General features: G+C 48.5%; 1 protein-coding gene across 1 annotated transcript in view; it reads left to right on the top strand.

The window, feature by feature from the left end:
* Nucleotides 1–27516, top strand: part of Farp1 (FERM, ARH/RhoGEF and pleckstrin domain protein 1) — a 194992-nt gene that overhangs the window by 142812 nt on the left and 24664 nt on the right. Inside the window, exons 6-14 of the mRNA XM_048341159.1 lie at nt 1446–1543; nt 4582–4696; nt 5790–5937; nt 8601–8696; nt 10140–10303; nt 10981–11049; nt 11474–11549; nt 12639–12873; nt 26241–26428. Of these exons, the coding sequence (XP_048197116.1) occupies nt 1446–1543; nt 4582–4696; nt 5790–5937; nt 8601–8696; nt 10140–10303; nt 10981–11049; nt 11474–11549; nt 12639–12873; nt 26241–26428 (1189 nt within the window). The remainder of the gene's footprint in view (nt 1–1445; nt 1544–4581; nt 4697–5789; nt 5938–8600; nt 8697–10139; nt 10304–10980; nt 11050–11473; nt 11550–12638; nt 12874–26240; nt 26429–27516) is intronic.

Genomic DNA, 27516 nt, shown 5'->3' with positions numbered 1-27516 from the left:
TGGGAGGCTCCTTCCAGATGATTCCATTGCCTTTTTTTTGTTTTTTTTTTTTGGTAGAGTCATGACAAAGGAAGGGAAGAGAAGGAGAGTGGAGGGAAGGGAAGAAAAGGAGAAGGAAAGGGCGAGGGTAAGAAAGAAGAGCAGCGGGAAGAATCAGGAAGGGAAGGAGAGCATGGGAGGAGGAAGAGGGGAAAAGACAGAAGGGACGGGAGAGGAAAGGCGAAGGAGAGAGAGGAAGGAGGAGGGCGGGAGGGGAGGAAGAAGAGGCTGAGCTCAGACACGGACCAGTCTTGAATGTGGGTGTGTGGGTGTGAGGGGTGGGACCCCGTTGCTATGGACAGCCACAGCGTTTCCAAGCGCGCCTACCCTCCTAAACACGAGCAAGCTCACAGGGATATTCCCCCCCTCCCCCCCCACCCCCCACGGCTTGACTTAGTTTCTTTGATGCATAAATATATCCTTTATACCAAAATGGAGAGTTGAGTTGCTGTATCCAACACCGTGAAGAAAGGCCTTGAAACAGAACTCAGAGTGGATTTGACAGCCGGTCGGTGAGGCGGATAGAGGGGCTGCGTGGGGAGTCATGAGACCACGGGAGACCCCGTGCATCGAGGGCGCTCCGGTCCCCGCCACCCACGCGGCCGGCAGCGGCCGAGCCACGACGCCCGCGTTCACCCGTCATTCCCTTCCGGTCACTCCGCGTTGAACTGATCATTCTGCAGACATTTGACACGTCACACACACACACACACACGCACACACACACGTGCACACGTTACAGTTTCACATCTTCGGGTACCAGTGGGTTTCATTATGCTAGTTACGCGCATGCCTATAATGTAATGTACTTTGGTCACATTCACCCTTTCTATAATGCTCTTTCTTAACTCCCTCCCTCCTCCCTTCTCCTCTCTTAAGAGTTTTTAGGAGGCTTAAATGTAGTATTTTCATAAATATACAGTATTTTCATATATATGTGTGTGTATATAGTCACACCCCTGCCCCTCCCCACCTGGTTTTTCCCTAGACTGTCTTTTTTTTTGTTGTTGTTGCCAGTCCTGGGCCTTGAACTCAGGGCCTGAGCACTGTCCCTGGCTTCCGTTTTGCTCAAGGCTAGCACTCTGCCACTTGAGTCACAGCGCCCCTTCTGGCCGTTTTCTGCATATGTGGTGCCGGGGAATCGAACCCAGGGCCTCATGTATACGAGACAAGCACTCTTGCCACTGGGCCATATCCCCAGCCCCTCCCTAGACTGTCTTGACCTAATTTTTTTGCCTCTCTATGCAGAATGAGACACAGTACTCTCCCTGTGAGGCGTGACAGCCCGTGTCCCCCCTCCCCCCTTGTCCTTTTGGGGGGAGGGGGTTGTGACCCTGCAGTGACCTCCCGGTGCGCTCGGGCCGTCCCTCCTCTTGTGTGACACCTGTCTGCGTTGACCTTTGCAGGTACCTGTTTGCTCTGCAGGTGAAGCAGGACTTGGCTCAGGGCAGGCTCACGTGTAACGACACCAGTGCTGCTCTTCTTATCTCACACATTGTGCAATGTAAGTTTCCGCTGGTCTCCTTCCAGAACAGCCGTGTGATCTGATTGATGTTGGCGGGCGGGCGCGGGCGTGGGGGGGGGAGAGGGGGGGGAGGGCACACGGGTTGCCCCCCATAGCTCACAGAAGGCATAGAATGGCTTTGTTCGTCGGGCGCTGGTGGTTCACACCTGCAATGCTAGCTACTCAGGAGGCTGAGATCTGAGGGTTCAGGTCTGATGTCATTCTGGACAGAAAAGTCCGTGAGACTCCAGTTAACCCATCAAAAGCTACAAGTAGAGGTATGACGGGGGAGAGTGCCAGCCTTGAGTGGAAAACACCAAGCAAGAGCGCAAGGCCCAGAGTTCAAGCCCCAGTAGTAGGACCTTCTCCCCCTCCCCCACCCCCCCCCAAAAAAAAAGAAAGAAAGAGAGAAAGGAAAGAAAAAAAGAATGGCTTTACTATTTCTGCTGCTAGTATGAATGCCCAGAAGACAGTTTTCCAAACTCATTTTCAAAGGCAGAGCCCCACACGTTCGCTTGGAATTTCTGTGCTTATTATGATGAAGATGCGATTGATTTCTCAGTGGTCACAATGGGGAAGTACGATAGACCGTGGCCAGACAGAACCAACTGCTTCTGTCTTGTCCTTGATTTCATATCCGTTATCGAGCGTGTACATTAGGACATAAAAACGACCACAGGTTTCATTTGTCCTTCAGGTTATTTCCCATAGCAGGATGCTTAGGAATCAGAAGGGATGGCTAGTCCCAGACTAGCTGTGGTAAAGGGCACTTCAGCAATGGGAAGAAATCTGAACATAGCTGGCTACAGTACAGTAGCTCACACCTGTAATCTTAGCTCTCCAGGAGGCTGAGATCTGAGGGTTGTAGTTCAAAGCCAGAGCAGGCAAGAAAGTTCGTAGGACTCTTATCTCCAATTAACTACCCAAAATCCAGAGGTGGAGATATGTTTCAAGTGGTAGAGTGTATGCATGGAGAAACCTAACCTAGAGTCACAAAAAAAAAACAACTGCATGGCTTTCAGATCCTGTAGATCCCAAAGCAACCACTCATCTGAACCCTCCAAAACAGTCCACGTGCCCTTCTGTGGTCATTTGCAGACCTGTTTGATGCTGGCCTAGGAGTCATGTGACACAGTCACAGGCCTGTCTTCACGTTTCTATTCCCATCCTTTCCGCAGAATGTTGACTGCCATGCTTTCTGAATTTTGTGTTGTTACTGGTGATTTGCACTGCTTAAATTGGTCCCCAAGCACCGTGCTCAAGTGCCGTCGAGTGTCCCTAAGCGTGGCTTTATGAGCCTTTTAGGGAGAAAATATATGTGGTGGATGAGTTTTGTTCAAGCGTGAGTTAGCTGTGCCACTGGCCTCGAGTTCAGTGTGAATGAATCAGTAATGTATGCTCAAGATGGATGTCTTTCAGCTGAAACACATCCACCGGTCAGTTTGTGAAAACACCCTAATTTTGCATGAATCTGACCCAGTTTCCCTCTAGAAGCACCAGTAGAGTCATCACTCACTTGATGTTCACAGTGACTCTAAATTATAACAAGAACCCACTGTATGTTCTTGAGATCCATTGGCATTGCAGGAAGATCAAAGCTGCCATTGTTCAAGCAACTGATACCCCTGGCTGTAAGCCCAGAAGGCCTCTTGCTTCTGACTGCCTTCCAGGGTGGAGGGCACCCCCATTTTACTGTCGTCAGGGAAGGGCCATTTCATCTAGAAAAAGTGAGGGAGGACTCGTGACACTAGTGGTACTAGTTAGTGGTCACGGCAGGTGGGTTGGCACTGTGTTGGGCAGAGCAGGTGTTCTGGTTGGGTGTGTGGAATGGCCGCCCGGAAGTCACATCCTGTTTGAGATGCAAAGCGCTTGGCTAGTGTGACGGATTGCTGCTCGTGCCAAAGGGAAACAGCGTGTTCATAGCCGCCACTCACTGGCTTTTTACCAGAACAGCTGGATTCTGGTCATTAGGCTCTGGTCATTAGGCTCCTTTTCATTGAGCTTGTTCACATGTGAAGGAAGGGGCGTGTTTCCCCAGAGCTCTCTCCCGTGGCTATTAACTCCAGCCACGGTTGCTCCGCTAAGACACAATTATTATTTTAAAGCTCTGTGCTTTCAGTTTGCGCGTGACATCAATTCTGAGAAGTATCTTGAGGCTTGGTGAGACAATGTATCAGATTTCATGTGGATGAAAAAAATGTATGGTTTTTGCAATGTGACCTATTATTTCTGACAACAAGGGTATAAATTGTTTAGCAAATGTCTTTACGTTTTCCTTAAAACCCATCCGATTCTCTCATTTACAACCCTCTTCTCTCCATGGTAAAGAATTTGAGTTTTATACTAGTAGTTGTTACATATGAACGTTTTAAAAGTTGATTTTGTAAAGTCCTGACACTCCAGGGTCAGTTTAGAAGTTAAGAGCAACCATCTACAAGCAGCATTTACTGTCAAGAAGAAAAGTGACCTCAAGGGGTGAGGAGGAGAGACAGGAGGACTCGCCTTTAATGTTCTGTAGAACAGTGAGATAACTATGACCGGCAACAGTTAATCACATATTTGGAAATTGCTATTAGAGGGAACTTTGAAAGCTCTCTGCACAGAGAAATGACACATACCTGAAGTGATGGATTTGTTAATTACTCTGGTCTGATCATGACACATGATGATCTTGTGTTAAAATGCCATACTACCCTATTAGTAGGTGGAATGACCATGTGGACATGATAAGAACACGTGTTCAAAACTGAAACAATAAAAAGAGAAAGCAACCAAAAGAACGTATGACTGAAGATGTATCATTCTACTGTTTTCCTTGCACCTGTTAGTGATGAGGAGTAGAAATCATCTTTTAGGTCGGCATATTCCATTATGGAGTCTGTCCTTGTTCCCCACCAGGTGGGCTTACCTGATACTATGTGCTAGCTTCCGGTTTACCTGCTGGGCTTACCTGATGTTGTAAGCTAGCTTCCAGATTTAACACATAATGAAGTCTTTGTCCTGTGTGGTCTGTTTTTTCTTCTCTTCTTTCTTTTCAGCTGAGATCGGGGACTTTGATGAAGCTTTGGACCGAGAGCACTTAGCGAAAAATAAATACATACCTCAGCAAGATGCGTTAGAAGACAAAATTGTGGAATTTCACCATAACCACATGTAAGTCCTACACACGTCTTCCCTTTGAGCTGTTACTGTCCATCTCTCAGCATACACAGATGTGTGTGCATACACACACACAGACGCACACACACACACAGTTGAGATGAAAAGCACAAAGTCTGGAGCAGAAAGAGTACAAACTCACTGAGATGTTGCAGACCCTCAGAAATGTTGGTTTCCAGCTCGGTGCTATGGCTTACGCTTGTAATCTAGCTACTGAGGAGGCCGAGATCTGAGGATCACCGTTAGAAGCCATCCCAGGCAGAAAAGTCTGTGAGATTCCTATGTCCAGGTAACCACCAAGAAGCCAAAAGTGGAGCTGTGGCTCAAGTGGTCGAATGGCAGGCTTGGGGGGGAAAAGCCAAATCAGAGTGCAAGGCCCTGAGTTCAAACTACAGTACCCATAAAAGAGAAATAGAGACAGACAGAGAGAAAGAAAACAAATACGAATGAATGAATGAACGAATGAATGAATACAGGTTTTCCGTGGGAGAGGAGGGCTCAGGGCCTGACTTACCTTCCCAGGAGACAGGGTGGGCTGTAATTTTCAGACACCCAAAGCTCGTAAGAACTCAGGACTTTGTGGTGACCATTTTAACAGGAGACCGGGAAAGGGACACGGTGAAGTGAGCATCATGTAAGCCTATGATAAAAATCAAAACCTTTGTGTCACTTTGGGCGTTGGTTTGATCTGCGCCTTTTCTCCTTGTTGCTCTAAGGCACGCATTCGAGCCTGGTGACCGTCGCCTTGAACTTTACTTGCAAGTTTGGCTTTTTGAAAGTGACTAAAAACTTGCTTAACACTATGGTGTTTGGCTTTTATGTGACCTAGAGGAAACCGAGTTTCTAAAGAGCCGGCCTTGTGGGAGACAGACTTTGGGGGTTTTATGTTACCCAAGCAAAGGAGCTTTTGTTCTAGCTTCCTGGCTTTGGGCTTAGCGAAGGGGAAGGCTGGGGCCATCTGATCGGGCAGCCCTACTGCCCGCCATGAAGCGCCTTTTATTTTCCAGGAGAAGCTGCTTAATCTGGAATTAATAGACACCAGGAATTCAAGTCTCCTGGCCTTTCTCTTCTCTCTTTGCTTTGTCAGTGGACAGACACCCGCAGAGTCGGATTTCCAGCTCCTGGAGGTGGCCCGGCGGCTGGAGATGTATGGAATCCGCTTACACCCTGCCCAGGACAGGGAAGGCACCAAGATCAACCTGGCTGTCGCCAACACGGGGATTCTAGTATTTCAGGTGAGAAGGCTGAGAACACAGTGCCCTTCGCTTCGCAAGCGAACACCCTCGCCGGTGCCCATGGAGACCTCTGGTCATGTGAGCGAGAGAAAGTCACCTTCTCCCCGACTGTCAGCTTCCACATTCTTTCGCCTTCACCCATCCACTGGTTGGGGAGTGCCATGTTTCAGATCCTTTGGCATTTAGTGACTTTCTAGAGCCACGAAACCTGCATCTGTCAGCGGACCTGTGCTTAGAGTATATGTCGTACGCAATAGACTGGAATGTATTCATCATGCACAGTACGTTGGAGTGAGGACTTCACACCAAGGGTTCAAAACCTTTCCACACTTCAGAGGTGGCATTTTGATGTAATGTGAATTTTTTCTTTTTTACCTAACTTTGACTAAACCAACTTCTTGGAGAACTTCAGTGGTACCTAACTGTAACAAAAATGTATGCTTTTTGAGGAAGAACAATTTCATACAAAGCTTTGATGAAAGCTATCTCCTTACACTGGACTAACTTTGTAGCAAAGGATAAACTGTACTTGAATTTTTACCTAAAGATTTTTACCTAATGATTCTCTGCCTTCTAATTTATGTAGTTTGTGGGTTTTTTTGTTTGTTTGCTTGTTTGTTTTGCCAGTCCTGGGGTTTGAACTCAGGGCCTGAGCACTCTCCCTGGCTTCTTTTTGCTCAAGGCTAGCACTCTACCACTTGAGCCTCAGCACAACTTATGGCTTTCTCTATGTGTGTGGTGCTGAGGAATCGAACCTGGGGCCTCATGTATGTGAGGCAAGCACTCTACCACTAGGCCATATTCCCAGCCCTGTGGCTTTTTGTTTGTTTGTGAGCTGGTACTGGGATTTGAACTCAAGGCTCATACTCTTTACGTGGCTTTTTTGCTAAAGGGTGGCACTTTACCAATTGAGCCTGTCCTCCCCTTCTGGCTTTTGGCTGGTTACCTGGCAATATGAATCCCATGGACTTTTCTGCCTGGGCTGGCTTCAAATTGGGATCCTCAGATCCTGAGCCTCCTAAGTTTGGGATTATAGGCGTGAGCCACTGTCTGTCTCTTTAAATGTGTGGTTTTCAATGCTTTCCTCTTAGTGGTTCCATTGAGGTGTTACTGACATACCTACGCATAGTCCAAGCGTGCAGTTTCGTAGTTCTTGTACATCTTGGGAAGGCAGGAATGAAGTCAAGATAACGCACAACCCTTTTCTGTTATGCAAAATACCTTGAGAATGAGTAACAAAAAACGTTTATTAAGCTTGCAGTTTGGGGGGGGGGGGTTCTGACACAGGCCCCCCAGTAGCTGCATCAATCACCTTGTGGCAAACAGTATCACAATGGCTGGAGCACATGCTAAAGGGAGAGATCACATTACCAGATAGAAAGCCAAGAACAACTCTCGTGGGAACTTCATTGATCCCTACCACAACTTTACTGCCTCCCCTCCCCCCCCTCCCCCCCTCCCCACCCCTGACCTAAAGACCTCCCACTAGGCCCCACCTCTTAAAAGCCCCGCCACCTCCCAACATTGCCACACACCAGGGACCAAGCGTCTGACGCGTAAGCCTTTAGGAGGTACGCTTAAATAAACCTGATCCAAACCATAACAGCTCCCCCAAATATCTTCACAGTGCACTGCTCTTAAGCACAGGCAAGTAACCCGCGCTTTCTTCTCATGGCTCTATCGAGAGCGTTTACCATTTTTGTGACACGCGTTGAATTTCAGGCAGTGTTAAGTCACGAGCCCTGTAGACCTGTGTAGACTTGGCTTCTGTTCCCCCTCCACCTCTCATCAAGAGCCACAGCAACCTCTGCTCCCCAGTCAGGTGTTCATGACACAGGCTAAGCGTTGCAGAATTGCCTTCAGGAAGAGCATGGGGGGTGGGGAGGGGGCTCCTGCCAGCAAGACTTTTCCTGACAGTTTCTGACCTGCTAGTCTGTGTCTGTGAAGAAAACACAGTACAACCCCACGTCCTTTCGTTACTACCGTTCCGTTTCAAAGACACAACCCTTACCACACTGCTGAAGATCATAAAGAGGGAAAGGAGGTGCCTTGCGGTTGATTTGTTTGATGGTGACTGTTAGCAACTAAAATTGAGAATTGTACCAGCCAAGACCGTGCAATTAATCTTGTGGCCAGCGTGTCATCAAGCCATTCCTCCAGGTGGGAATCGGAGTCCGCCAGCCCAACTTTGTTTCTTACCCCTCCCCACCTGGCTCGGGAGTCCCACCCAGGGGCTGCCGGTACTCTGGGCAGCGTGGCAGTAGCTTCTGGTTAAAGCGCCTCTCCCGGCCACAGAAGTCACAAAGCAAAACATAGCTCGCTTGGAGTTTCTACATCTGTAAAACAAAGAGAACAAATCTGTGTCTCTAGGGTTTGTCTGAGGTTAGATAAGATATATACCGCCCCGAGGTGAGCACCTGACACCGCACAAATGAGGGGCGCTAATGACCGGGCTGGTTTTGCCGTGAGTTGTCCTCTGCTGCCCTTGGCTGGCTTCTCTCACTGGAGGCAGTCTTCGCGTGCATTCCCGGTCCTATCCTCAGTGAGCGCTAATGAGCTCCCAGTGCGGATCTTCCCAGCGCCTCCGCGGAAGATGTCTCCCCGAGCGGCCGAGCGGCCTCGGCCCTGTGCCCTCGGCTCACTGGCTTCTCTCCACTCTGTAGGGCTTCACCAAGATCAATGCCTTCAACTGGGCCAAAGTACGGAAGCTGAGCTTCAAGAGGAAGCGCTTTCTCATCAAGCTCCGCCCCGACGCAAATGTAAGTGACAGTGGGGTACAGGGGCGGCCCCAGTGGCCTACCGGCGTCGGAGGATGAGGTCCCCAGCCCTCTGGTCCCTGATGTCACCCCACTCCTCCACCTCAGCTCGTTCATTCTCACAGGCCACCCGGGGATCCCCTAAAGGAGTCTCCCGTGGGGGCCAGGGAGCTTCACATGGCGGAAATGGCCACGCGGGGGCCGGGTGAAGCCTCCCCTGGGGCTTGCGTCTGCTCGCACCGTGACGTCCCCCCAAATAGTTGCCCCTGCGGAGGAGCCGTGGTCGCTCGTTTGTTTACGTGACATGGCCACTGCCACTGGGGGAGGAGAAAATCACCATATCCACTTTCCACAATCAAAGGGCATGCATTTTTCAGACTCAAGACTTTTCTGTTCCAGAAAACCAAATTTCGTTTCCTGCATAGTTCCTGGGGCGGCCTGGAGGCTCCAGCCAGGTGCTGTTTTATAGGGAAAGTCTGGAGGCAAAAAAAACCCAAAAAACCCCAAAAACGTTGATGGGAACCATGAGAAAATAATGGAAAGGGGAAAAAAAAAATGTTTCGGTTATTTTAAGGGAAGCAAGAAAAGAAAGACAAAAAGGGATTTTAGTCCTTGGTTTATTTTTTATTTTTTTTGGCCAGTCCTGGGCCTTGGACTCAGGGCCTGAGCACTGTCCCTGGCTTCTTCCCGCTCAAGGCTAGCACTCTGCCACTTGAGCCACAGCGCCGCTTCTGGCCGTTTTCTGTATATGTGGTGCTGGGGAATCGAACCTAGGGCCTCGTGTATCCGAGGCAGGCACTCTTGCCACTAGGCCATATCCCCAGCCCCCTTGGTTTATTTTTTTATTTATTTATTTATTTATTTATTTATTTATTTATTTATTTATTTATTTATTTTTGGCCAGTCCTGGGCCTTGGACTCAGGGCTCGAGCACCGTCCCTGGCTTCTTCCCGCTCAAGGCTAGCACTCTGCCACTTGAGCCACAGCGCCGCTTCTGGCCGTTTTCTGTATATGTGGTGCTGGGGAATCGAACCTAGGGCCTTGTGTATCCGAGGCAGGCACTCTTGCCACTATGCCATATCCCCAGCCCCCTTGGTTTATTTTTATGAAGGAAATGGAAGGTAAATCAACACGTTGTGTATAATTTCTGCCAACGAAATGGTGGCACTTCCCCTCCATTGGCTCTCATTTCCTGTAGCGCCCGTGCAGAACTCTGGAGGGAAGATGGCGGACAAGTAGTTGCATGTTGTCATTAGGAACAACTCCATTTTGCTAAGTCTTTGGGTTCATGGTCCCGCTGTAATAAAATTTATGATCGAAATTTTATTGGACGAGTTCTTTTTTCTATTTATTTTCTTCTATTTCAACAGAATGTTGGTATATATATATATATATATATATATATATATATATGTATGTATCCATGTTATATGTTCTCTTGCTTAGAGCTCGTACCAAGATACCTTGGAATTCTTAATGGCCAGTCGGGATTTCTGCAAGTCTTTCTGGAAAATCTGTGTGGAGCATCACGCTTTCTTTAGACTTTTTGAAGAACCCAAACCAAAGCCAAAGCCTGTCCTCTTCAGCCGCGGGTCTTCGTTTCGGTTCAGGTATGAATGTCACTTCACACCCATTTGTTTGTTGCATGGACATTTTTTTTTTTTTTTTTTGGAGATTTCCCTAAGACCTGTCACGGCTCCTAGGACAGACATTCATTGGCCTGCAGAGCTCTGTTAGAACCTTCAACATCCCTCTGGAAAGCTACCCAGCATAGTCAATTACTGATATAAGACTATAGATAAATGGGTCTTGTTTTGTTTTGTTTTTTAGTTTGGGGACCAAACCCAAGGCTTTGTACATGCTAGGCAAGTACTCTACCATTGAGCTATACTCCCTAGCTCACGAGTGCCTAATTCAGAAAAGAATTTTTCCCCCCGTATGGAGAACAAAAGTATCTTATTTACCCTTGATGCTGCTTCATAAACATGATATGGTTTACTTTTCCCTCCATTTTGCCAAAGTATCTGCCTACCTTTGTGGAAGGTAGGGGAATTGTTAGGTTCTTCCTCACCAGTACTAAATGGGTTTTATTGACTTTTATCTGTTATATGAAGGAACAATGACACAAGAATAGGGCTTCTCTCAGGATTGATTTTCTTCCTGGAGAGCAAAGAAAACCTGTATCTCTCAGGTGTGGAAGGGAAGTAGAGATGGTAAAGTGTGTTTGTGGTTTTAAGTGAGAACGCCTCCGTATCTCCCCCCTTTCCTCTCCTGGTCTTCATTTCAGTGGTCGGACTCAGAAGCAAGTTCTGGATTACGTTAAAGAAGGAGGACACAAGAAAGTGCAGTTCGAAAGGTAAGAGGTGTTTGCACGCTAGCTCCCTTCTCTCCTGGTAGCTGTGTGTGTGTGTGTGTGTGTGTGAGAGAGAGAGAGACAGACAGACAAACAGAGAGACAGAGAGGTACTGAGGTTTGCACTGAGGGCCTTACATTTTCTACAGAAGTGCTCCTCCACTTGAGCCATGCCCCCAGCCCTGCACTTGATTTCCTGTTGTTGGGTCACAGTTTACAGGGGCACGGGCAGCGTGTCCTTAGCCTCCTGGCCCTCACTGGGAAACAGTCGTGCCTCTGGCTGCTGTGTTCCTTCAGCACGAAGCACAGGGGGACTTGGCTGACCTTGAGAACAGCCATCACTCCTGCACCATGCAGATGTTAGGGGGGAAAAAAAAGCCCCTTTCCGTTCCTTTAAAACCACTTGAGCTCTCTACCATTTGTCCTAGAAAACACAGCAAGATTCATTCCATCAGGAGCCTGGCTACGCAGCCCACCGCGCTGAATTCCGAAGTGCCAAGACAGGTGAGTGTAGCGGGAGACGGTTGTAACGGCTGCGCCCCAGCCTCCTCCACTGAGTCAGGATTGCCGTTGCATGTCCTTCCTCTGGGAGTTTGTCACGGGCGAGTGTCTGGTGATAGCTGGCCTCATGTAGAGTGGGGGTTTGTACACCCAGCCTGGGCACAGCAGGGCCTTTCTCAGCTGACCGTTCCGTGTGCTCAGCCCCTGAGAAGTTTGCTCCATTGGCTTAAAGTTGGCTTAGAGGTTAAAAACCTCTGCCAAAGCCAGGAGAACTGATCCCACGTCTGGCTAGGTGAATCTGCTGTGTGCAGAGATAAGCCCCCCTGCTTCCCCCCACCCCATCCCGGCTGCCTTATAACTACTGGGTGTAGTACCTGCTGGCTTCCCCGCTAAGAAGAATAGAAGCAGAGGAGCTGTTTATCGTCTGGGGGGAGGCTGTGTTAAGGGGTCCATAATGAGTGAGTGGTTGGTTGGGGGGAAGGGGGGGTCTGAGCTTGCTAGGTGGTCCTCTACCAGTTGAATGATGCCCCCAGGCCTTTTTGCTTCCGTTGTTTTTCTCATAGGGTCTGCATTGTGCCCGGTCTGGGCTCGGCTGTAATCTTGTTTGTGCTTCCTGAGTCTCTAGGATGGCTTGGCCTATGCCACCCTACCCAGCGCTATGGGCTCCCAGCTCCCTGCCGGTTCTTGGGAAAGCATATTGTCTGGGATGCCCTCCACCTGTGATCCTCCCAATTCCTGCCTCCCGAGTAGCTGTGGTTCCAGGTGGCAGCCACCTTCCCTGGCTTGTCATGGGCTTTCCTTCTCTCTCTTCCCGTGCACGCTTGGGAGGCCCGCTGTGAGCAGGAAGGGCTGTCTGGTTCCGCAGAAACACGGGGGAACCCAATCTGCAATGGAGGGTTCTAGAAAGAACTTGGGCTGCTGGGGGCCCTCCCTGAAAGAACCTTCTGGATCACACAGATTGCTTGTTGTAGGAAGGCCAAGGATGCCTCCACCCGCCTGGCTTTCCAGAGGTGTCAAGTTAGACGCTGACCATCTCCCTTTCCTCTCCGCCCCCCTTCGCCCCTCCCCTGCCCCCCCCCACCCCCCGCCCAGTCTCCACAGAACCCCGGCCTCGCCCGTGGAGATGGTGCCCAGACGCCCAGTGCCCAGAGCCACCAGCGACCGAAGGAAGCGCAAGCGACGGCGCAAGAGCCGGGGCCACCGCCGCAGAGCCCCGCCGGGAGCAAGCTGGCCGACGGGGCGGCCACGGCGCCCCTGGAGGACGAGGACGAGGGCGGCAAGGAGGGCGTCCAGCCGGCGCAGCCTCCGCCCCTGCGGCCGAACACAGGTCCAGCATCCCGGGCTGCTGGCGGCAGCAGCACCTCCATTCCTTTCATTGACTGCAGTGACGTAGATAGCGAATACGACCTGCTCAGAGAACAAGCGTCCCAGTCCCGGTCCCAAACAAATGACAACTATGAGGGTGATTTGACCAGTGGGGTGTACCTGCTCTCCAGAGACGAGAGGCCGCTCCAGGCTAGGCACAGGGCTTCCCCTCCCTCCGCCCGGTTCTCCCCGCCTTCCTCCAGGGAGTTCCTTGATGACGATTCGGCAGACATCACCTTCGATCTGAGCGGGAGCCCGGGCCTCCCGAGGCACAGCTCCCTCATAGACGGGATGTTCCAGGCCTCGGCTGCGCGCAGCCCCTTGGCCACGCCCCTGCCCCCCGGCAGCCGAAGTTCAAGTCCAAATCTGAGCTGGGACAGGACCGGGTCCCAAGGCTATGGCTCGGAAAATGGACATGACCTTAGAGATAGGAGTGTGGGAGACGATACTCTCCCACACCGGGGGCCTTCCTCTGAGAACGGCTCCCCCATCTTGCAGAGGCCGTATTTACGGACTCTCCCCAGCAGGTACAATAAGTCAGAGACAGATCCACTCATCCTTAGTCAAGTAGCCTCTACCCCAGAGGCTCTCGATGGGCTTGAGGACCATGACAAGGGAGGACCGGTCACTCTGGCTGCTTCCGCAGGTGGGGTGCTAGCCAATGGCACGCCTCTCGTGCAGACCGTGTGTCCCGGCAGCCCGGCGGGCCAGCTGGCACCCTTGCAAATGACCGAGGGCTCCACTAGCAGCGGGACTGAATCCAGCGATTCAGACTCTGCCCTGGTGAGCCCTTCTGGCCCGCCGCTGGCATTCGCCCATCCCGCAGGCCTGAGTTCTCCTTCCGTGCACAGAAGTCAGGGTGCCCCGGGGGGCCTGTACCTGCATGAGGAGAGGGAGGAGGACTCGTGAAGGGCCCGGGAGGTAGTGGTCAGTTGTTGGTTCCTGGAGATCAGGAGTCCAGGCTTGTAGCAGAGGTGATCTGTTCTAGTGACTTGTTCATTTTTGTGTCAGCATTTGCTGGAGGACATTTTGGATAGGCATATGTTTGGATAGAATAGGCCTGACTTCTATAACCTTTAAGAAAAGCAGAACACTGAGCGGCTTGCTTTCCAGCAAAGACTTGTCAGTAGATACACAGCAAGTCCCAGTGATGGCTTACCAAGAGCTTGTTTCTTTTATTGGTTGATGGCTAGGAAGGAATACTTTATGATGAATCTGGGGATGTGTATAGTGTGTTATATTTACATGGCAGTTTTCTGTGAATGTCCAGTGATGTATGCAGATCCTTCTCCTATTGGTTGACTGAAGTGTCTCAGATCTTAGCAAAAGTCTTCCTTGGTTTTGCCTTCCTCCTCCCTTCTTTAAAAGGAGGGCTGCTAGTCTGTGTCTCAAAAGTGAGGCACGGATAAAGTCCAAAACCAAACGGACATTGATTGCTAGTTGCGATTGTGTTCGTGAAGTCGTACTCAACATAATGAACACGTCATGAGGATTTGGGATGATTTCCGTTTTCCGGGCTTCAGATGGAATGCTGTAGAGATTGTTAAGTCTCCACGAATGGTAAGATTTCGCTGGGGATTGTTGGTGTGATTTGGGTTAGCCTTGGTGAAGCGGACAGTTCTGCTTTAAGAAGTCATCCCTTTGGACGCTCAGCAGCTCTTGGTGAAACAGAGATCCGAGTGAGGCGAGAGGCGGGGGGAGCATAACTCCTCGCCGCAGGCAACTAACTGCCCGCCTGTGAGTCCCCAGAGCCGTGTCATTGCCACACGCGCCTTTTATGAGCTTTCTTGTGAACAGCGGCGCTTGGCTGTTTCTCTGGGGAAGCACCAGAAGAAGTTCCAAGTCGTAAGAGCTGACTTCCTTAAAGGCCTGGCCCACCTTGGTCGGTGCCTGCCACTCAGTATCCTCTGCTGTCGACCCTTGAGCCTGGTTCGAGCTCGCACTGGGTGTCTTTGCTGAGCCACTGGGGAAACGAGTGCTGCTTGGTGCCGGCCCCAGCGATTTCGCTCTGTTGGCCTCGGCTCCCGCTGGCCCCCCCCCCCCCCCGCCCATCACTTCTTGTGCCGACCTGAGTGCCTTGTAAGGTCCGGTAGCGCAAAGTGATTGCTGGATTTTGTTGGCTCGCTTGCCCACGAAGGAGGGCATGACAAGGGAAGTGCTTTTATCTATGAATCCTGTTCTTCGTACTTTCCAGTCTTTGGTAATTTTGTAAAAAGATAAATTGTAGAACAATTTTGGTTTTAGATCCTAAGTGACTACATAACTATTGGCAAAGATGATCCGTTCCTGCCAGGCCGTGGCGCCCGTAGTCTTGCAAGACTCTACCTGTGATGTCGTCACAGAGGAAGAGCGGGCGTGCTTATTAGCAAGCTGGGTAGAATTTGATAACAGGGAGGAAACAAACCGAAGTCCTGGCTCACCTGCGCTTCCCAAAGGATCCTTTGTCCATAGGAATGTCCAGAGTCAGTTTTAAAGATTCCCAAGACTTGGTCCATTTTTATATAAGCATCTACCTTCTAATCCTTTGATTCAGTGCATGGCTGATGAATCAACCTGATTACTGGATATTTATCTCTGGCATTAGATTTATTTATAAACTCAACAGAATTTTAGAACTAGAAGGAGATCTTCTGAGTTATTTAGTAAACATTCGTCGGGATGAGAAAACTTGTTCTGACAAGGTGAAGTGACTTTGCATGGCCTATAGCTGTGCACAACAATGCTGAAACTACTATTTTGTTTACTAGTCTTCAGTTCTATTACTCTTGGTGCAATAGGACCTTTTAGAATGTACATTTTAATTTGAGAGACTTGTTCGTATGGCTTACTGATTAAGCCAGATGTTCAGAGATGAAGACCGTGACTCACGTACACAGATAATCACAAGCCATAGGAGGAAAGAAGGACTGCTCTTGTGTTGTGGGGATTTGTGGTTGTAGCAGGTCTCCACAGATTCTGTGTAGATTTAGGAGAGATGTCAGTTTGCTATGTAAATGCTTAGTCAGATGCAAGTTAATAAGCAAAGTAAAACTTGAAATCCAGTTATTTAATTGTGAAGATGGTTTGTTCAAATGATTGTTCCTTTCCTATAACTTTACAGTAGTCTGATAATTAAATATGAGTGAATACTGCATAGTAACTTACAATACAATGTGAATCATCAAATGTTAACCTCCAAAGCAAAACATACTCCAGTCGTTGTTTTGTTTTGCTTTTTCTTATGGAAGTAATTTTAGCTAACACATTTTAATAGCAGTTAGTTAATCACATGTGCTCAGTTGTTCTTTGATAAGAGTTCCTACTTTTAGGGTTGCATATAAGACTTTTAAAAAAAAAAATTTTGCGGGGCTGGGGATATGGCCTAGTGGCAAGAGTGCTTGCCTCGTATACATGAGGCCCTGGGTTCGATTCCCCAGCACCACATATACAGAAAATGGCCAGAAGCGGCGCTGTGGCTTAAGTGGCAGAGTGCTAGCCTTGAGCAAAAAGAAGCCAGAACAGTGCTCAGGCCCTGAGTCCAAGCCCCAGGACTGGCCAAAAAAAAAAAATTTTTTTTTTTTTTTGCCTGTTGGTTTTGTATCATTAATACAACACAGTTTGTACTTCTTGGCCAGTGTTTATGAAAGTGGCAGTCCTGTGTGCTTCAAAAGAGTAGGGGCATCGTCTAAGGCCACATGTCCTAACCTGCTGAGACTAGTCATTACTTGTCCCCTAGGGAGCTAGCCCCGTGCTCACAAAGGTTCTAGAACACTGGTCAGAGAGCATAGGAATGGCCTGCCCGCTTAGAGCCCGGGGAGGCTTGTTTGCGAAGGTGACATGGCGATCGTGCTGTCACTGCAAAGTTCAGGAGAAGCCGGGATGTTTGTGAGCCTATCTTGCATGCTTTGACCCTTGGGGAGACCCCAGTCCCCGACTCCCCTTAACCTGGGACTGTAGAGTCTCACTGTGTGACTTAAGAAAGGACCACATGCATGCAATGCTGAGTTAACATGGAGAAAGGCCAAAGTAGACATTAGAGACTGATGACTCGTTCAGTGTCCGATAGCTGCCTAAGACCTGGCAACCAATCTTTCTAGGGTAATAGTCAATCGTCTACTGATTGAGTTAGAAATCGGGCTTGCAGACCCTGCTAGCTCTCTGCTCTGTAAGAACTGTCGGAAGGCCATGGATTGAGGTCAGAACCTACACAGAGACAAATACCCTGAATCCAACCTCAGTTACGTCAGGGCCTCCTCCTATTAATATCTTTTGTTGGATATTATTTTAAAATATGTGACGTATAGACCCTTTCATGGTTGCTTTTGCCATTGCTTGTTAAAAAGCACACTAAAAAGGCAAGGAATTTTTGTAGCATGAAGAAATGTATTTAATGAGTTCCAGAGCGGGAAGAGCTCCGGCCCCTTTGCCGTGCATCTGGGCGCCATCGGTGGTGTTTTATTAGACAGGCATTTAATTAGAGGAAGTCTGTGGCCGCATTTCTCCCTCCATGTGCGACTCGTATTAGGGAATTTCTCACAGATTTATCTCACCAAAAGTTGTGCCGTGTGGCCTGCATTTAAAACGTGAATAATAACCATTTTCTTCTCGAGCACTTCTTGGAGGAATCAAATCAAGTAATGTCAAAAAAAAAAACACTCACAGTTCCTCCATTTCCACCAAGCACCCAGAGTCTAGTCTGTCCTGGATTTGCCTTTTGTGTCAGCCCCAAAATCATTCCAGTTGTGCCGTTAAGCATTTGTTAGGAACAGGAAATTTTAGATCATTAAACTGTCCTTTTCGCCAGTGGTAGAACTACTGTCAGCGAAGGGAGAGATTCCGGTTTCATGGTGAGAATTAGTGGTCCTAGCTTTGAGTGGATGCTCACTGTCGACATCATTCCGTGTTTCAGCCATCAGTGTGGTCAATCACGGAGTCACCCGTAGCTGCTTCATAAGAGGAAGGAGGAGTCCCCTCCTCCTTCGGGATTATTTTGACTCTGTGTGCTTCTGTCTCCATTACGTGGCTTTGCCTGGCTCCTCATTCTGATGAGGTAGAATTTCAAGAGCTCTCAAAGTCACATTCCCAAGGAGGCCCCCGAGCCCCCGCCCCTGGCCTCCTCTCCTCTGAGGGTCAGGAGCTGAGTTATTCTAAGGCTGACATTTCATGGCAGGAGTCTAGTCTCTTGCTGCTACGTTTTACAAATGGACTTGCAAACATCCTCCTAGGCAGTCTGTAATACGGCCAGTTTCTTTGAGCTTTAAAGAGGTGGCCACTTTTGAAGAATCAATTGCCGGGTACTAGCTAAGTTTTGTTTTCAATCACATTGGCCAAATCCATGGGAAAATGCTGCAGAAAGGTGCTAGGGAAAGAGCCTCCCTAAGAAGTTGATTGGCCCTGGTTTGTGGTTGTTAGTTTAATCCCATCTGTTTCTGTGTGTTTGAAACTGAAGGCCAGAAATGGGGTCTCTAACACTCCTACATTCTTCTAGTACCGGCTGCTACCAACTAACACTTTCAGAACCAAATTGGCATTGTCACCTAAAGTCACCATTTTATTTTCCTTAAAAACAATAAATAATAGGGCTGGGAATGTGACTTAGTGGTACAGGGTTTGCCTCGCATGCATGAGACCCTAAGTAAAATAAATAAGTTTTGAAAAATGTTAAATACTAATAATAATGAGCCAGGCGCCAGTGGCTCATGCCTGTATTCCCAACTATGCTGGAGGTCGAGACCCAAAATATCTCATTTCAGAGCCCAGGCTGTCATTGAGCCTTCATCCTCAAAATAACAGGCAAAAAGCAGGCGTGACTCAAGTGGTAGAACACCAGCCTTAGCACACAAGCCAGTTGTTCCTCAACAATTGCACCTTCTGAATTCAAACCCAAAGCCACCTAATAATAATGCTAATCATGACACAGAGCATAAAGATCTCCGTGATGCTTTGCACGTGGAGTTGGCCCGGCGTTGTTATACACATCAAAGATCAAAAGCAGGCTGTGTGCCACCCATTGCGATGAAAGGAGCCGTTGTGTTTTCTGGAGTAACCTAAAGAGAGAAAGCGGAGGATTTTCTGTGTGAGCTCAGGCTGTACGTGTGGGTTTCTGTGTTCCGTATCTGTGTGGGGAGGAAAAGGTCTTCATGCAGTGAACAAGCGCTTCACTCCTAGACAGCCATCAAGAAGACCTGTAGCGCAAGGAACCTGGTTTTTTCTGGTGGAAGCAAACACCCAGCTAGATGCTTGGAAAGAAGTCGCAAAGCCTTTCTCCCCAAGAGCTTTCCGGGTTGTGCGGACTCTCTGTTCGGGGTGACTGCCTGCCGGACACAGGCGGTCTGCACAGGGCTCGTCCTGGCGTGTGTGTGTGTGTGTGTGTGTGTGTGTGTGTGTCAGGAGTAGACTTGCCGAGAAAGGCAGCTCTGCGGGCACTGGCTCGGGTTTCTTTGGGGTGGCGGAAGGTGACACCACTGTTGCTGTGGGAAGTCTGATCCACAGGCATAGTTGTGAGTTTTGATCTACAGGTGCGAAGCTAGTGCCGCCCCTGGGGTTGTGGAAACTGTGCTTGGGGGGGCCTCGGGCCCCCACGTGGCCTTTCATAATAGTGAAGTGGAAGGGGAAATCTGTGGAGTGCTCAGCACAGAGACCCCGGGCAGTCGAGAGTGGGCCAGGACCCTGGGTGGAGGGGCGCACATGGAGCCCCCCATCCCGAGTCTGGAGAAGGGGGTGATGTGTCTTAGCAGGCAGCTGCCTCCACTGGGGGAAGGCGTGGAAGGTCCTTCAAGAGCCTGCGGCCACGGGGCTGTCAGGACTGTCACGGTGAGCCTTGCAGGCTCACGACGACGAATTAATTCGCTTTTTTTTAGGGGGGGCTCCCCCCCCAAAAAGTTCCTGTGCTGAGCTAGGCTTCAGCTACTCCTCTAGTGATTTTAGGAAACCCAGGGACAGTTCTTCCTCAGTTAGACGTACCGGCTGCTCTTTCCAGAAGCATCTAAAACGACTGATGGTTTAAATTCTTCACTCTCGCCTCTTCCTGCTTTGGAAAGTTCCTGTGAACTTGAACTAACAGAATCTCACAAGCTTGGCCTGTATTATATTAATCCAGTACCCTTCTGATCTCTCTGTGTGCACATCTAATATTATAGGTAATATATTAAAAAACAACAACAACAACAACAAATTATACACCGAATGAATTTTCAAAGAGACAAAGGCTGGGGACTTCATTCTCATTTTTGTCATTTGTTTACTGAATTCGAGAGAACATTTCTTTTTTTTTTCTGTTGTTCCATTGTATGCAATGTTTCGTCAGCATGCCCTACCGGGAGGAAAAGCTTCACTCCCAAGGCCCTGGCCCTGGCCCGGAAGCATGGCGTTCTCTTCTGTTCCTTGCATTACTGGAGCCCTGTCTGATGTCTTTTTTTTTTTTTTTTTAAAACACTGCCAAATACCAGTTTGTACTTGGAATGCTGTTTCCTCCGGCACCCAGCGATCCTGTTGACTCCATAGCCTCCGTCACGGGGAGCCAAACCGGGGGTCCTCGGGGCGGTGCCATGCCTCGGTTAGGTGTGGGGAGGGGAGGGGAGGGCAGAAGCCTCGGCTTTCCTGGCCTGGTCTTCTGCCGAGGCCTGTGCTTTCTGTTGGGTCACGCATTGGGGGGGAGGGGGGGTGACCCTTGAGAGTGAACAGGATCACTGGAGAGGGGACGCGGCTCGTGGAAACAGAGCGCATCTGTGCTGCAGCGCACGCCGCCCATGGGGTAGAGGCTGGGCCTAGTGGCTCACGCCTAGCACCCCGGCCACGCCGGAGTCGGAGGTAAGGAGGATCGCAGCTCCAAGCCGGCCCGGACAAAAGGCAAGACTGCAACCCAACCGGTGAACCCCGGGGGTGCAGTTCTCTCCTACCACCTGGGCTGGGAAGCTTAAATCAGAGCATCATGCCCTAGTTTCCAGACAAATTGTGTAAAAGCTTATCCCCCTCCCCCCAATAACTAAAGCCAAAAGGGCTGGGGGTATAGCTCAAGTGGTAAAGTGCCTGACCTAGTGCGCACGCAGCCTTGAGTTCAAATCCCACTGCTGCCAAAAATGAAACAGGATAGAAAATGCTATGTAGATCCCGTCCATTAAGGAATTTTATCTGGGTGCTTGTTTTCTTGGGAAGGGGCTGTAGGTAGGAATGTAGAGAGGGCCCCCACCCAGGGCGGCCATGTTGGTGTCTCCTTTCAACGGGCATCCAAAATGTACGCTGCCACAGATGCGGTCTGGCTTCATCCCTCCACTGCTTCTAGCACAGCACCTCAATAAAGCATGAATTCTTATCACCGGAAAGATTTCTGGCTTCTCTAAAACACAGTGAGTTTGGCGATTCTCTAAGCATGGAAGGCCAAACTCATGTAACACGTTTGCACGGTATTAACCTCTCCTGTTAACCTGAACTGAAGAGGCTTTTACTTGTTCTAACAGGTATCTTGCTGTAAAAACTGTCAAATGTAATTGTTCTTTCCCCACCAATGGCTGGAGCTTGTCCTGAGTTCAAGATGATGTTGTTCATGGGTATGAAGCACCGTGTACCCCACCCCAAACACCATGCCACGCCCCCCCTCTCCCCCACCTCCCACCCCACCATCCTCAAACAAATCTGCCTGCCCTTTATCCTTTCCCCGAAAGCAAGAACAAGCTTGTGCATTCACCGCCATTTGTCCATTAGTGACGTTTCTCTCCTTGACCTGCAAGTGACATCCCTGTTGCTTTTCTGAATTGCCTGATGATGAAATGTGGCGTGGATGCTTAGCTGCTTGTTAACGTGTTCTTTAAGGAAGTGGCTCTGGAATGCACACACACATTCAGCAGCCTCAGGGATGGAGAAGAGGACACTGCCACTGGTGTGGGTCATCCGGGACCTGGCGGTTCGTGGGGGACCCTGTCATTGCAGTGATACACTGCCCGCGGTTGCCATAGATGTCACTCAGCAGGACCCCAACCCAACCCAGGGGTGAAGTCTTGTGAGTCCTGCCTTATCCCATTGCCCACCTCTAACTCAACACGAAAACCAGCCCTCAAAACAGCACTCAGATCTCACGAGATTTCATTGTCTTCTCTCTCACAGAGGGAGGCAGGGTGGACGTTAACATGGCCTTTTAAAAATAGATGCACATCTACAGTTCTAGTTCTAATTCCTATAGGTGCCTTTGCACATATTCTGGGTGTGTAAATAAAACCTCCTGTATCTTAGAGCCAATAACAGCAGACAAATAAATCGTGGTAGGAGGGTAGCATCTCGAAGCTTGAAAAAAAAGAAATCATTTTATTCCAAGAAACACTGAAAGAAATTTGAAAAGAAAAATTGAGAAAGTAAGTGTTCTCATTCTCAGCTAGCTAAGCATTTCATAAACGGACTGCGGATTACAGTTTTGAAAATTATTGTCAGGTCTTCTAGCTTCCTATTTTTTCAGGAAAAAAGCTAACATGTATCTAGTAAACAAATTTTAAAAAGTAGAGATTACCAACTTAGTGACCCGTTTACAAAAATGGGGCAGGTATCACTAAGTATTTGAGATGCCTTATTTTATTACTTGAAAATAGATTTTTTTTTTTTTCTGGGATGGGACGCAACACAAGTTGGAGAAGTGGGTGTTTAGGGTCACGCTATGTCGAGTCCTCCCAGGGTAAAAGTCACGACGCTGTCCCCCACTCTGGGGGTTCGAGGTACCTCACAAGCACAGCCGGTCCCCTGGTGAAGCCGAAAGGCAGCTTCCCCTGAGCCAGGAGAGAACGAGGAATATATTCGAAATGCAAAAAGGTAGCGCCGCTAGGGCACTTTCTGGGCTCAGTGATAAATTGAAATCCATAAATATAAGTATGCTAATTTGAAGTTCCATAATTGTTTGTGTGATGAGAAAGTCTACATTTTAAAAGATTTTTAAAAAGGCAATTACTAGAAATGCCTCCCTCGAGAGCTGTGGTAGAGAGGCCAGACAGGTTCATAAGAGAGTTGGGGGGGTGAGGGGGGGCAGAGAGGAAGGTTGGGATGGAAATCCAGGCCTCTTCCTGCAACTTAATGGTGGGGGGAAGGTCTGAAGTATAACTGAATGCCTAGGGGGTAAAAAAAAGCAGCACCATTTCAAGAATAATATTCTTTCAATTGCTAGAAACTTCCAGAGGTTAAAGACCAAAAGCTGATCTTTCCCTAACCTTCTTTCCAACTATTGCCTTAATTCCCAAGGGCTTCCTCAATGGACCCCCCCAATGTGATTTGCCCAGAGCTCCTTGATGAAAGAAATTACATTGTGCCAATTTGTTAGGAAGGAAAAGTGATTTAAAAAAAAAATCAAGGCTTTAATCATTTCATTGAGTAACAAGCCGTCAGTGACAGTCAGAATTTGTCTCCTGGCTCCAGTGGCCTGGGGCTGGGCCTTCAAAGCCAGTGACAGGTTGCAGAACGTGATGAGCTTTGTGCTCCCGCCGAAATCTGAAGGGCTTGCCCTCTCTGATAGCAGAGCCATGCCTTCCTCCTCCTCCTCCTCCTCCTCGTCCTCATTATTTTATCAAATGGACTACTTCACTGACCATCGAGTTCATGTCATTCTAGTCACGACAGCCGGTGGACGTTCGCTGTTTTCCTATACCCTCTGCACGCCTGCCTCCGCGGACGTGTGTATGTAGACGCTGGTCAACTCTGACTCACAGCAAACCCCACTGGTTGCTGCATGGAACAATAGTTACAGGAATGAGCTTTGTCCCCCCTATGTCACCTATAAGCTTTCAAAGCCCCCAGTACTTTCTCTTACAACAAGGGAAGGGGGGGACCCTTTTCTTCCCCCACCCAGATGGCAGTTGTGAAACTGAACTTTTAGAAATTTGGATTGTCGTACATTTCTTAGTCAGACTGGTGTTCCTTGATTTCTTGGTCTTACTGTGTAAGTACACCCACACCCTTCCTTTCTTAAGCCCTGGGATTAAATGCAGACCTTTCTCAGGAAAAGGAAGCTGGCCATTCTCAATTTAGCCACGCCCCCTATTGCATATTGCTCTGATAAAGTAGGTAAGTGCACACATTTTAGCCTACGTAGTAGTGCAAGTGATCCCGGGATGTCCCCTACTTTATCTGTCCGTAGGTGACGCTGATGTTCACTCGAACCTTCCATTTCCTGTCTCCATGTAGTTCAGTGGGGTTCTCCTGAATCTGACCTTCTTTAAAATATCTCATGCCTCCTTGAAAGATGGCACCTCTCCTGGAACCAGTGTTGTTGCCTTAACCTTCCAGCCTACTTAGTATTAAGTACAAACATTCCTGGATAGAATTCAGCAGTGGTCCTGGAGTTGAACTTGAGAGGGTGGATGTGGCTGTATTGGAATGTGTGCACCTGGTTTTCCCCTTGCCATGCGGCACTTCCTTTCCTGTCTGTTGCTGGATACTGTTCAGGACCTGAATGTGAATGTTTTCTTCCCCACTCCCCCTTCAAGCTAACTTCTTCACAATCTCTTATTCTTGGCTCCACTTCTCTCAAATGGCCCATGACACCGCAGACTCAAGGCCCAGAACGCTCTCACTTTTAACTGCCTCACTCCATCTTACACACTGCCTGAGAGCCAACGGTAAGCCCCACGTTTTGCTAGATTATTGGTGGACAAATAGCGACCCTTCAACAGCAGCTCACAAATGCATGAAATGTTTTAATCTGTAGACAAATTGCCAGAATTTCTCTTTTCTAATTCCTACTTGTAGTGTTAACATTTTTTCTCCTTGTGATTCTTAAAGAGAGAGAGAGAGAGAGAATAGTCTAGTACCTTGAAATAACTACAGTCCTAATACTATATTGTCACTATTTCTATTTGACAACTTCCAATTCTTTCACAATTATTGTATTCAGTTGTGCACTAGTGTCAATAAAATTGACATTTGTGAAGCAATTTCTGGCCTTTTTCTCCGGGGTTAACTGGGTCTGGTGGTTGTGCGGGGTGATTGGGTCTCTATCTAACACCAGGACTTCATTTCATTTTAAAATATGGGGTGTTTTAACAAACACAAACTTTTGACTCTTGCTTTTTTCCCCCCTCACAATTTCTAATCTCATTCAAGGAGCGCTGGACTGACCGATTATCAGTGGGCAGGACATCCACTTTATTGTTTCCTGGGTACAGTGGCTTTTCACCCACCCCTGCATTGGTGACACAGATAACTGGTCGACCTGGGAGCAGGGTGAGGCTGGTGGTAGTTTCTCTGTGGTCTGGTCCTACTGGGATCAAATCTACTCCCCTTGCTTTATCCGCCCCTTCCTAGGCTGCTGAGTCTTGTCATTTTGAAATGAGTCTGAGTAGCAACAACAAGAGAGGATAGATGTCAGGGAACACCTCAGGAAATTGCATTTCATCTTTTCCTTGGAGATTCTTAACAGCACGCCAAGTAGCCGTGAGCCTGAAAATGAAAGAAGTTCCGACGTTGTCTGTTGTTACTATGGTAACTGTGTACCTGATAGCAGCCCTAACAAATCTGCACTAGAACTATAAATGTATTAGGTTAAAAACAAAAAAAAAACACCAAGGTAGAAAGTATGTGCTGTCATTAGCAGGTACCTTTTGTTGCCTTAATGGGCTGGGGGTATAGATATTTGCAATTTCATATTGGTAAAGTGCGTCCTGTACATGTCATCGCTCATGGCTGCCTTTATGTGGATAATATGTATATTTTTATACTACCGAATATGATATCCATTCTGGAGAACTAATTCACTGCCTGTCACTTTTGACTCAAAAGGAAACTGATATTCTGGTGATCTCCAGCTTGTGTTGTTAAGTGACCACCGTTGCATGTAATGTGATGCTAGTGTTTCTATCCCAAACAGTGACAGACATGGACACCTCCAGGTACAATGAGCTTGCTTCTGTTCTTTGTAGAGTGGGGAGCTAGTTGCTTGACCTTTATGTTAGCTGTGACCCATTGTTTTAAGGTGTAGTATGTCGCTTAGATTCCTGTTAGTTTAGTTCTATTTACCTTCATCATTTTCCCTTGTCCTGTTGTGATATAGCTACTGTGTCTTAGGCGCAAAAGCAGTAGTTAGGAGAGAAAAATATGAGTACAGGAGATGGAATGCTTTTAAGTTATCCTCATCGTTATTTGTGCAGACTTCTTCATCTAGCTGAAATTCTGTAACTGAGGCTCCATTGGATTATGCATAATTTGGAACTTTTACTTACTAAAGCAACTGCAACGTAGGGGAAACAGCTAGAAAATAAGGAATGGATGAACTTTGCCACATGGTAGCCAAGGCTGTAAGGATTTGCAAACGTGAACGTTGTAAATAGAAATCAAGTCCCAAAAGGAATTACTATTTTCTTGAAACTTCTCATCCCCAAACAGGCTCCGTGACAGGTAGCCCCCACCTTTCAGAGCTGTCCGTCAACTCTCAGGGAGGAGCTGCCCCCGCCAACGTGAGCTTGTCTCCAAACCTGAGCCCTGACACCAAGCAGGCCTCTCCCTTGATCAGCCCGCTGCTGAATGACCAGGCCTGCCCCAGAACCGATGATGAAGAGGAAGGCCGGAGAAAGGTGCTGGCAGGGTCTTGGGGTGTGTGTGTGTGTGTGTGTGTGTGTGTGTGTGTGTGTGTGTGCGTGCGTGCGTGCGTGCCAAAAAAGCACCCCTTTTAAGTATACATCTATGTGACATTAGTGTCTTCTTATTATCACAGAACTTCCATCTTCCCCTACAGGAACTCATTCCCCAGCCCCTCTGAGCCTCCGCTCTACTTTGTCCTTATGAGTTTGGTTATTCCAGGGTCCTCATATAAGTGGAGTCACAGAGAGTTTTTGTGACAGGCTTATTTCCTTAGCATAAGGCCCTCAGAGTCCATAGGCATCTTAGCTGGGGCCAGAACTCCCTCCTGTGTAAAGGTGTGTAATAATCCATTGTGGCACACCCATTATACAATCATGCTCATCCATTCATCGGCAGGGGACAGCTAGAATGTTCCATCTTGTGGCTAATGCTGTCTTGGACCTCGAGGCACACGTTTGTGAGGCTCTCCTTTCAGGTCTTCTGTGTGTATATCAAGAGCTAGACTGGAGTGGACTCTTACAGGAAGTAAGCAAGATGGCAGCCAGTGGGGAACTTCCCATGATAGCCAGCCTGCTTTCTGACTGCTAGGCGTCGGGGAATTGTGGGTCACAATGGTGTGGCCCACTGATTTGACCCTGGTCATTTTCAACCCACCCACCTTTGGTGTTCCATCAACACTGCAACTCCATTTCATAAAACTTCACAAACACCAACAACTGTAGCCCGTGGAGCAGAGAGCCCTCCTTGGTCTTTTTGTGGGGTGCCTTGAGGATTCGAGTACCCCACTTGGTGGCGATGGTTAGGAGAGCACTCCCAGCCCTTGTCCACATCAAGGAAATCCATTCTTTCATCCTAGTTCCTCTAGCCCAAAGGGGACAATTAATGAAGGTTTATTTATCTTGATACCAGCTAGCAAAGCATCCTTCCTAACTTAGTAACATATTCATAAGTCATGACTTTTTTTTTTCCAGTAGTTGGGCTTGAACTCAGGTTCCGGGGGCTGTCCCTTACTGAAGGCTAGCCTACCACTTGAGCCCTGCTCCATCGCTGGCTGTCTAATGACTAATTGGAGATGGGCGTC

The sequence above is a fragment of the Perognathus longimembris genome, chromosome 3 (genome assembly GCF_023159225.1).
Source record: "Perognathus longimembris pacificus isolate PPM17 chromosome 3, ASM2315922v1, whole genome shotgun sequence".
In the NCBI taxonomy this organism is placed as follows: Eukaryota; Metazoa; Chordata; class Mammalia; order Rodentia; family Heteromyidae; genus Perognathus; species Perognathus longimembris.
The sequence above is the reverse complement of the archived record's forward strand: the minus strand, read 5'-3'. Positions and strand labels throughout refer to the sequence as shown.